General features: G+C 42.5%; 1 protein-coding gene across 1 annotated transcript in view; it reads left to right on the top strand.

The window, feature by feature from the left end:
• The window catches only part of LOC119583542 (zinc finger CCCH domain-containing protein 18-like), a 13,824-nt gene extending 4,215 nt beyond the window's left edge, over nt 1–9,609 (top strand). The window contains exons 3-4 of the mRNA XM_037932073.1: nt 1,158–1,283; nt 8,731–9,609. Coding sequence (XP_037788001.1) covers nt 1,158–1,283; nt 8,731–9,351 — 747 coding nt within the window. The 3' untranslated portion in view covers nt 9,352–9,609. The remainder of the gene's footprint in view (nt 1–1,157; nt 1,284–8,730) is intronic.
• Nucleotides 9,610–10,863: the final 1,254 nt, after the last annotated feature.

Genomic DNA, 10,863 nt, shown 5'->3' with positions numbered 1-10,863 from the left:
TCTGTTTGATTTACTTGTTCGTTTTTCTTTCTTTGGCTTTCCTTTTCTTTCATTCTTTTACTTTCCTTTTCTTTATTTATTTATTTTTCATTTATATCTTTCATTTTCTTTTTTTTCTTTCTTTGATTTTAATTTATATCTTCTTTCTTTCATTTTTTTCTTTCTTTCTTTTAAATTTTCTCTATTCTTTCTTCCTTTACTTTTTTTCTTTCCTTCACTTTCTTTTTTTTTCCTTTTTTCTTTTTCTTTTTCCTTTTACTTTCATTTTCCCTTTTCTTTCTTTGGTTCATTTTCCTCTTTTTCTTTATTTCTTTCATTTCCCCTTTTCTTTTCTTTCATTTTCCTTGATTTTTTCTTTTATTTCCATCTTTACTCGCATTTTTCGTTTTTTCTTTCTTTCTTTTTCGTCTTTTTCTTTCATTTTTCTTTGTTTCTTTTTGCCATCTTCCTTTTAACTTTCTTTTCCTGTTCCTTTTTTCTTTTCTTTCATTTTCCTATTTTTCTTTCTTTGTTTATTCCGTTTCCCCCTGATTTTTCTTTCATTTTCCTTTCTTTCTTTCATTTTCCTTTGTTTCTCTATTCTATCTTCCTCTTTTCTTTCTGTTCCTTTTTTCTTTCCTTCATTTTCCCTTTTTTTTTCTTTTCTTTCATTTTCCTTTCTTTTCTTTCTTCCATTTCCTCTCTTTTTTTTCTTTTTTTCTCTTATTTTTTATATCATTGATTTTATTATTTGATTGTTGTAAAAGTGGCCTTTTTATTTTTCAATCTCTCTTTTTAATTATTTTTTATTGTTATTATGATTGATATTATTGTCATTATTTTATCATTATTATCATTAACATAATTATTGTCATTATTATTATTATCAATATTACCATTATTATTGCTATTATTATTATCATTATCATGACATTATCATCATCATCATCAATCATCATCATTATCATTATCATCATCATCATCACCATTACCATTATATATCATCATCACCATCACCATCACCACCACCATCATCATCACCATCACCATCACCATCACCACCACCATCATCATCACCATCACCCCCCTCCCATTCCCCCTCTACCACAATACCCCCCCCCTTCCCCAAATTACCACCCACGTCCTAACATCCACCTCCCCCTCGACCTCCTCCTCAGCTGGAGGTGGACCTCAAGGCCGAGCTGCAGCAGGCCGTGGAGGAGGACTCGACGAGATTCAGGGAAGCTTGGGAGGAACTTCCCCCCCAACGCCTACCGGACGCCCCCCGCTGCTACCACTCTCAGGTGGGTGGGAGATGGGTTGGTTGGTTGAGAGGTTGGTTGTTGGTGGGTTGAGAGATTGATTGGTGGGTTGAGAGATTGGTTGGTTGGTTGGTTGGTTGGGTTTGTTGGTTGATTGGTTGATTGAGAGATTGGCTTGGATTCGGTAAGATCTGTTGTGTTCGTTTTATTAGTATATACATGTCTTGTTTACAAAAAAAAAAAAAAGATGAGAGAGAGAGAGAGAGAGAGAGAGAGAGAGAGAGAGAGAGAGAGAAAGAGAAAGAGAGAGAGAAAGGAGAGAGAGAGAGAAAGAGAAGGAGAGAGAGAGAAAAAGAGAGAGAGAGGGGAGAGAGAGAGAGAGAGAGGGGAGGGGAGAGAGAGCGAGAGAGGAAGAGAGAGAGAGAGTGGGAGAGAGAGAGAGAGGGGGGGAAAAGAGAGAGAGAGAGAGAGAGAGAGAGAAAAGAGAGAGAAAGAGAAAGAGAGGAGAGAAGAGAGGGGAAGAGAGAGAGAAAAGGAGAGAGAGAGGAGAGAGAGGAGAGAAGAGGAAAGAAAGGAGAGAGGGAGAGAGAAAAGAGAGAGAGGAAGAGAGAGGGGGAGAGGGAGAGAGAGAGAGAGAGAGGAGAGAGAGAGAGGAGAGAGAGAAAAGGAGAGAGAGAGAAGAGAGAGAGAGAGAGAAGGGGGGGGGGAGAAGAAGGTGAAGAGGAGAGGAGAAGAGGAGAGGGGAGGAAGAAGAGAGAGGTAGAAAGAGAAGAGAGAGAGGGGAGAGAAGAGAGGAGATGGAGATGTAAATTTGTTAATAAATAGATAAATAGGGTATTTTAATTATTTTTATTTGATATTTATTTTTTTCGTTATTAATTTTTTGTTAAATTAAAATTTTTTTAAAATTTTTTGTTATAAGAAGGAAATTATTAATTATTATTATTGATTATTAATTGTTATTATTATTATTATTATTGTTATTGTTGTTATTATTATTATTATTATTATGATCATGATTATTTTTATTTTATTTTATTTTTAATTTTTTATTTATTTATTTATTTTTTTTTTTTTTTTTTTATTATTAGCAGTAGTAGTAGTAGTATCATTATTTCTGTTATTGTTATTATTATTATTATTATTATTATTATTATTATTATTATTATTATATCTTCCTCTTTTTCTCCTTCTTTTTCTTCTCTTCTTTTTATTATTATTTTCGGTTTCGAGTTTTTTCTTATTATCATTCATTTTCTTTCTCCTATTTCCTCCTTTCATAAGTTTACATTTATTTTACTTACGAAAGCCTTTTTATCATTTTTCTCTGTTTCCTCTTTTATTTTTTCTACCTTCTTCCTCATGTCCGTCATTCCTTCCTTCTATTGAGGAATTTCTTTGCTTTTTTTGTTGTTGGTGTTATTATTATTATTATTATTATTATTATTATTATTATTATTATTATCATTATTATTATTATTATTATTATTATTATTATTGTTATTATTATTATCATTATTATTATTATTATTATTATTATTATTATTATTATTATTATTATTATTATTATTACTGTTATTATTGTTATTATTGTTATTATCATCTTTTGCCAACTTTAAATTTTGTACATTTGTTAGTTTTTATGTTTTTTTCTGTTAATTTTTTTATGTTTTTTGTTTTTTCTTCTTCCACTTTATTGTCTGTTCTCTACTTACAGTACTTTTTATTTATTTATTTATTTATTTATAAAATAAAGGGATGCGGGGAAAATGCAAGACAGAAAACAAAACGAAAAAATAAATAACACAGTGAAGAAGGAGGAGGAGGAGAAAAGGTACAAGAAAAAAGTGAGAAAGAGATAAAAACGTAAAAGATAATGAAAAGGAAAACAAAAAAATAGGAAACAAAGAGAGAGAGAGAGAAAGAAAAAGAAAGAAAGAAAGGAAGAAAGAAAAAAAAGAAAGAAAAAAAAAAAGAAAAAAAATAATGTATATATATATATGTATATATATATATATATATATATATATATATATATATATATATATATATATATATATATATAATAATAGTAATAATGATAATAATAATAATAATAATAATAATAATAATAATAATAATAATAATAAAACTAAGAAGAAACTAAAATAAAACGTGTGAGAGGAAGGAGTCGAACAAAAAGAAAGGAAAAGGAAAAGGAATAAGAAGAAATACAGACAAAATAAAATAAAATAAAAATCAGACCCATAGAACAGCAACGTCACGAGAAGGAGTTAAACAGATGGCGCTGCCTTTTAAGGGGGGGGGGAGGGGGGGAGGGGGGAGGGACACATACCCTTACCCTCGCCCCTACCTTTTCCCTTTACCCACACCCAGGTGACGTCAGGTACCTACCTTCCTCCTCCTCCCCATTCCTTACCTTTCCCTCTCTTCTATTCTTCCTTCCGTCTCTCCTTTCTTCTCTTCTGTTGTTCCTTCCTTCTCTTCTCTCCTTTCTTCTCTTCTGTTGTTCCTTCCTTCTCCTCTTCTCTCCTTTCTTCTCTTCTGTTGTTCCTTCCGTCTCCTCTTCTCTCCTTTCTTCTCTTCTGTTGTTCCTTCCGTCTCCTCTTCTCTCCTCTCTTCGCTTTTCTCTTCTCTGCTCTGCTTTGGTTTGCTTTGCTTTTCGCTTATTCCCTCTTCTTTAATGACTCTTCCGTCCCTTCTCTTCTCTTTTCTTCTCTTCTTTTCTCTTTTCTCTTCTCTTCTCTTCTCTTCTCTTCTCTTCTCTTCTCTTCTCTTCTCTCCTCTCCTCTCCTCTCCTCTCCTCTCCTGCTACGCCCATCCTCCCTTCCTCCTCTCTCCTCTGCCTTCTCTTCCTTTCCTACTTCCCTCCTTCCCCTCTCCTCTCCTCTCCTCTCCTCTCCTTTCATATGCTATTTCCTCTCCCTTCCCACCCCACTCCCTCCTTTCCTACCCCCTCCCCTCCTTCCCCTCTCTTATTCCTTCCTTCGTCCCTCTCCCCTCTTCCCTTCCCCCTCCCCTCCCCCTTTCTCGACCCCCCCCCCTTTTATTGTTTTTGGAAGGGGTGGGTTATGCGAGAGGGGGGGGGGGGCTTGGTGGGGGAGGAGGGGAGGGGAGGTGGAGGGGAGGGTGGGCTTGGTGGAGATGGAGGGGAGGTGGGGCTTAGGGGAGGATAGGGGAGGGGGGTTTGATGGGGGAGGAGGGGAGGGAGGGGGAGAAGGGGAGTGGAGGGGGAGGAGGGGAGGGGAGGTGGAGGGGAAGGGAGGGGAGGGGAGATTTGATGGCAAGGTAGGACGTGAGATGCCAAGGAATATCCAATTGAGTGAGGAAGTGCGTGGGGAGGGGGGGAGGGGGGAGGGGGAGGGGGAAGAACGGGAGGAAATGCTGATAAAAAGGATGAAGGAGGGAGAGAGCGAGAAAGATGTGGAGAAGAAGGAAGAAGGGATGAAGGGGAGGATGAAAGGGGATGAATGAATAGTGGGGAAAGGGAGAAAGAGGAAGAGGGAGAGAATGAGAAGGGAAAATAGAGAGAATGGGAAGCGGTGGAGGAGAAGGAAGAATGAGAGGAGGAAAAAGGAGAAGAAAAAGAAGATAGTGGAAGAGAAAGAATGAGTGGGAGAGAAGGGGAGAAGGGGATGAGGGTAGAGAAGGAAGGAGGTGAAAGAAGAGGAAGAAGAAGTGGAAGAAGCAGAAGAGGAAGTGGAAGAAGAAGAGGAGGAAGTGGAAGAAGAAGAAGAAGAGGAAGAAGAAGAGGAAGTGGAAGAAGAAGAAGAGGAAATGGAAGAAAAAGAGGAAGTGGAAGAAGAAGAGGAAATGGAAGAAGAGGAAGTGGAAGAAGAAGAAGAGGAAGGAGGAAGTGGAAGGTGGAAGAGGAGAAGAGGAGGAAAGAGGAGAGAGAAGACAGGCAGGAAGAGGAGCGTATGGCTAGGATAGGGGGGGGGGGGGGTAGGCAGGGTAATGGCATGGCACGGTGCCAGTTCTCCGAGACGACCGAGGGGGGGGGGGGGGGGGGGAGTAGGGGGTTGGGCAGGAGGGGGTGGAAGCTGGGGAGAGGATGTACGGGGGGGAGGGAGGGGAAGGGGAGAGAAGGGGGGAGTGGGGGTGAGGGGAAGGGAGAGGGAGTAGATTGAAGGGGGAGTGAGGGAGAGAGGAAGGGGATATGAGGGAGGGGAGGGAAGGAATTCGGACGAGGGTGAAGGGGGGGGTGGGGGGAGGTAACAGGAATCTCTAGCCCTGGCACCGAGACAAAGCCGGGGAAGGTCTCTCTCTCTCTCTCTCTCTCTCTCTCTCTCTCTCTCTCTCTCTCTCTCTCTCTCTCTCTCTCTCTCTCTCTCTTTCTCTCACTCAAAAAAAAATATTAGTAATATCCAGATATGGGTACACGTCTCACTACAGCCGGGGGCGGGGGGGGGGGCGGGGGCGGAGGAAGAAAGGACAAGCAATACGGGCTAAGATTTAGGGGGGGGGGGCGGAGTCATGTCATGGGCTGGAGCAAAGTCTAAGGAGGGGGGGGGAGTCATATCTTGGTCTAGAGCAAAGTCTAACGAGGGGTGTCATGTCATGGGCTAGGATTGAGTCTCAAGAGTCTAAAGAAGTGAGGGGGAATGATTTGTCATGACCTGCTGCTAAGTCTAAGACAGGGAGGGTGGGGGGAGAGCATGGCCAAGGGGGCAGGGGAAACAAAAGACTGCAGACAAAGCCTCAGAAGAAGAGAGGCTTGTCATGGGCTGAGTCTAAAGTCAAAAAAAAAAAAAAGTTAGAAGGACTTGTCTCGGGCCAAAGCTAGGTCTGAGGACAGGGAAGGGGGGGAGGGGAGGTATCCTAGACTGGGTATCCTGGACCAAATAGGAGCTAGGAACGGCCCCTCTCGAAGGTCAAAGGTCAAAGGGTCACGTGTCTAAAGATATGAAGATCTTAATGTCGTGTAATGGAGGGGAGAGAGCGAGAGAGGAGAGAACTGATAAATTACGAATGAAGGGAGAAGCGAGAGAGTAAAGAACTGATAAATTACGAATGAAGGGAGAAGCGAGAGAGGAGAGAACTGATAAATTACGAAGGCAGGAAAGATGCGAAAGAGAGATAATTGATTTAGTACGAAGGATAAAAAAAGCGGTAGGAGGATAATTGATTTAATACGAAGGATGGAAAGAAGAGAAGAATGAATAACTGATACTAAGGATGGAATAAAAGGAAATAGGAACCGAAAGAGAGATGGAAGGAGAGGAATAATTTATTTAACACTAAAAAGGAAATATGAATTTGATACGAAACAAAAGAGAAAGAAGAAAATAAAACATGACAAAAGATGAAGCGTTTTTTTTTTTTCCAAGTGGGCCCCCGGGGGGGGGAAAAAAAAAAAGGGGAGAAAAAGAAAGGAAGGGGGTTTTTTAAGTAAAAAAAAAAAGGGGCGAATGGGGGAAACTGGCTTTGTGAAAATTCCAAAAGGGGGGGGCTTTTAAGGGAAAAAGGGGAAACTTTTGATTAAAAAAAATTGGGAAAAAAAATAAAAAAGGGGGGAAACAAAAGGAAAAAAAAAAATTTTTAATGAATGAAAGAAGGGAGGGGGGGGGGGGTGAGAGGGGAAAGAGGGGAAAAGGGGGAGGGGAGGGGGGGGGGGGGAAAACAAGGGAAAAAAGGAGGGGGGAAAAAAAGGGAAAAGAAAGAGAAAAGAAAAAAGCGAAAAAAGGGAAGAAAGGGAGAAAAAAACAAAAAGAAAAAAAAAAAAAAACAAAAACAAAAAATTTTAAAACAAAAGGGAGAAAGGGGGGTGGGAAGGACCCCAAAAAGGGGGCCCCCCCCCTTGTAAGTTTGGCGCCCCCCCCCTTTTTTAATGCCAACCCGGGGGGGGGGGGGGGGGGGAGGGGGGGGGCGCCGGGGGGGTTTGGAAAATTTTTAGGTGGGGGGTTTTGGGGGAGGGGGGGGTTTTGGGTGGGGGGGGTTGGGGGTTTTTTTTGGGGTTTTTTTTTGGGGTGGTGGGGGGGGGGGGGGGGGTGGGGGGGGGTTTTTTTGGGGTTGGGGGGGAGAAGGGAGAGAAAGAAGAGAGGAGAGAGAAGGGGAGAGGGAAAAAAAAAAGGGAAAAGGAGAAGAGAAAAAAAGAAAAAAGGAGAGGGAAGGGAGAGAGAGGAGGGGAAAAAGGGAAAGAAAAAAAAGAGAGAGGGGAAAAAATAGGGGAGAGAGAAAAAGGGAGAAGAGAAATAAAAAAAAAAAAAAAATAAAAAAAAAAAAAGGACAAGAGCGAAATCACAACAAATGGGGGGCAAAAAAAGGGCCCTCTCCCCCCCAAATGCAAATTATATATAAAAAAAACCCCCCCCGGCCCAAGTTCGAAGACTTCAAGGAACTTCCCCCCCGGCATTTTTTTGGGGGGGGTTTTTTTTTTCCCTTCGATTCCCCGGCTTTAGGTGTTTGGCAGTCGCGTCTCGGCTCTGGTTCGTCGGCGGGACTAAATAGCTTGACGGGCGACCACATTAGTCTGTGTGGGCGTTCTGCGGGCGGCCGGCGGGAGTTAATGGGCGGCGGGGAGTTGGGGAAGGGTGGGAGTACATGGGGAAGGGGGGGTTGATGGGAGGGGGGGGTTGATGGGGGGGGGGGTGGGGGGCATAAGGTGGTGGGGGAGGGAGGGAGGGGAGAGGAGGAGAGACGAAAGGACCTCGGGCAGACCTTACTGATGTTTATTTTGAGGAAGCGGCGTTTGGGCGTTTTTGGTCGTGATTTGTGGGTTTGGGGAAGAGGGCTTGTCTCATCCTTCTCTCTCTCTCTCTTTCTCTCTCTCTATATGTATATATGTGTGTGTGTATATGTATATACTTATATATCTTCCTATCTATTTAACTCTATCTCTGTCTCTGCCTTTCTTTGTCCATTTCTCTCTTTGTTTCAATATATTTTTTTCTCTCTCCTTTTTCTCTCTTTTCCTCTCTCTCCTCTCTTTTCCCCTCCTTCTCTCTCTCTCTCTCTCCTCTCTCTCCCCTCTCTCCCCTTTATCCCCTTTCTCTTCTCTCTCTCTCCTTTCTATATAATATAAATTAATACTATATATAATATATATTATTATATATTAATTTTATATATTATTAATATTTTTGGGGTGTGTGGTGTGGTGTGTGTGTGTGTGTGTGGGTGTGTGTGTGTGTTGTGGTGTGTATGTCTGTCTATCTTCTATCTACATCTACCTACCACCTACCTACCTACCTACCACCTACCACCTACCCACCTACCTCCTACCTACCCACCTCTCTCTCTCTCTCTCTCTCTCTCTCTCCTTTCTCTCTCTCTCTCTCTCTCTCTCTCTCTCACACAACACACACCCCCCCTCTCTCTCCCCTCTTCTCTCTCTCCTCTCTCTCTCTCTCTCTTCCCCCTTCCTCCTCTCTTTCCCCTCTCTCTCTCTTCTCTTCTCCCTCTCTCTTTCTCTCTCTATCTATCTATCTATCTATCTATGTATGTCACCCTTCCTCCCCGTCTCTTTTATTCAACCTTCTCCTTCCAGGTATACGCGGACGAGCTGATGGAGGCTTCCGGCAACCTTCCGTCAGCCACTCCGTCAGAGCGGCCGTCCCGCCCTTCGGTCCCGGCGAGACCCCTGAAGCGGCCACCTGCGAGAGCGACGTCGGAGGTTTCGCACAAGAAGCCGATGTTGGAAGCCTCGTCTGCGGGAGCCGCTGAGGGGGCGGTGAGGGCGGGGCCGTCGGGAGATGGAAGGGGGAAAGGCGAAGGCGTGGGAGAAGGTGAGGAGGAGGAGGAGGCGAAGGAGGAGAGAGGCGAGGCGAGAAGCCCCGGAGCGGCAGGCGAGGCGAACGGCGAGTCCAGACTCTCGTCGACTACGTGGACTCCCTCCGCGACTTCTTCGGCCCCGAGCCTCCGCCAGAGCACGAGGCGAGGCCTTCGTCCGGCGCCCAACGGGTCGACGCCCTCGAGGTCTACGGCCGCCGCGGCAGAGGCCAAGGGAGCGGCGACCCCCTCGACCTCCGCGGCCTCCAGAGCGCCAAGGCGAGGCAGGCCGAAGAAGGACAAGGACGCGGCGTCGGTTCCGAGGGAAGGGACGCGGCAGGTGGCCCTCAGGAGGTCGCCGAGGAAGCTGAAGGATGTCAAGCGGCGCCTCAGGATGTGATGGTGCCAGGGAGCAGTGCCAGCAGTGCCTTGACCTTTATTGATACTAGTCCGCGTCTAGTTCTCTGTATAACTTAAGTATTTGGAAGGTAGATTTCTGACATGAAGAAGGCGAAAAAGCCTTTAAGAATGTTTTATATTTTCCAGGAGCATAATAACTGCAGTTACACACCGTCACTTTATATTGTTAACTTGATTAAGACATGTATTTATGGTAATATATTTAAACATTCCTGTTGGATGTTTGCTGATAATCAGACATTATTTGTATTAATGAGTGATTATTTGATATGACCTTTGTGGATGAGGTAGTTGATTGTAAACCTGTGATTTCATTTATTGATATGTTTCATATCGATTAATGATGATAATTATATTAATTAATAATATATTAATAATCTAAGTTACACACACACACACACCACACACACACACAACACACACACACACCACACACACAACACACCAACCACACCCACACACAACACCCACAACACAGATATACATATACATATATGTATAGAGATTGTACTTAGTCTGCCACAATTTCTTAATTGCCTATTAATTTTTTCTTTCATACTTTTCGCCAGCATAAATCTTTTTTGTATACGTTTGTTTCCAAGAATGGCTTTTTCGTTTTGAGTTAGATAAACCGTTACCAAAGTCCCAATGTTTTCCGGGGCTTTGGGGCTTTTTTGTGGGAAAATCCTGACTTTACAACTGAGAGGAACCGCACATTTATTTCATAAGTAGTATGAGTTGAATGGTAAAACACTCTTCCGTGCTGATACTACGGAAGAAAAAACCCACAATACAAAAAACTCTTCCACTACTGTGTTATGGAAAGTTTTTTTTTTTTTCATCATCTCGGTATTTTGGGAGGTCATGCACAGGGTCCTATTCTGTCCCTGTGGTTGGTGAGGCGGTGATGAGGATTGCCTGATGTTTCATCCTTGTTTCTAGGGAGACTTGGTAGGTTTTGCCTCTGTTAGTCGGGTAGAACACACGATGCTTAGAACGGCTGTGTGTGTGTAACGTTACTGTTGTAATGGGCTGTACGTCACTAAGATGTGCAGGAAAGGGTATTTTTTCCCCTTTTTCATTAAAAGTTAACAGCGGAGATAACCTTTTTTTATTATTTTATGGTACAAGTAGAGTATCTACTCGTGAACTGAAAAGAAAAAAAAAATCTCGGTATTCTGATAAAACCACACATATACAAATCTTATTTCACAGTGAATTCGTATTTTAACGTCATGGATATAGAACTGCATTAGAAAATCAATAGAGAAATGTGATTGGCATTTACCATATGTTGTGTTACTTAATGTTATGGCTGATGGAGATTTGTTTATACAAAGGTTTTGTGTGGAAGAATGACGGGTGTTTTCTGACCAAGGTTAAAGCCCAGGTTTGGATATTTTTGTCTTGGAATAAACACTTTGATTGTGTGAATTGTGATTTTCAAAGAGATGTTCGCGAGCTGGTCGTGATTGGACAGGTTGTGACTTAA

This window comes from Penaeus monodon, chromosome 17, assembly GCF_015228065.2.
Source record: "Penaeus monodon isolate SGIC_2016 chromosome 17, NSTDA_Pmon_1, whole genome shotgun sequence".
Classification (NCBI taxonomy): Eukaryota; Metazoa; Arthropoda; class Malacostraca; order Decapoda; family Penaeidae; genus Penaeus; species Penaeus monodon.
This window is presented reverse-complemented; position numbering and strand designations above follow the sequence as displayed.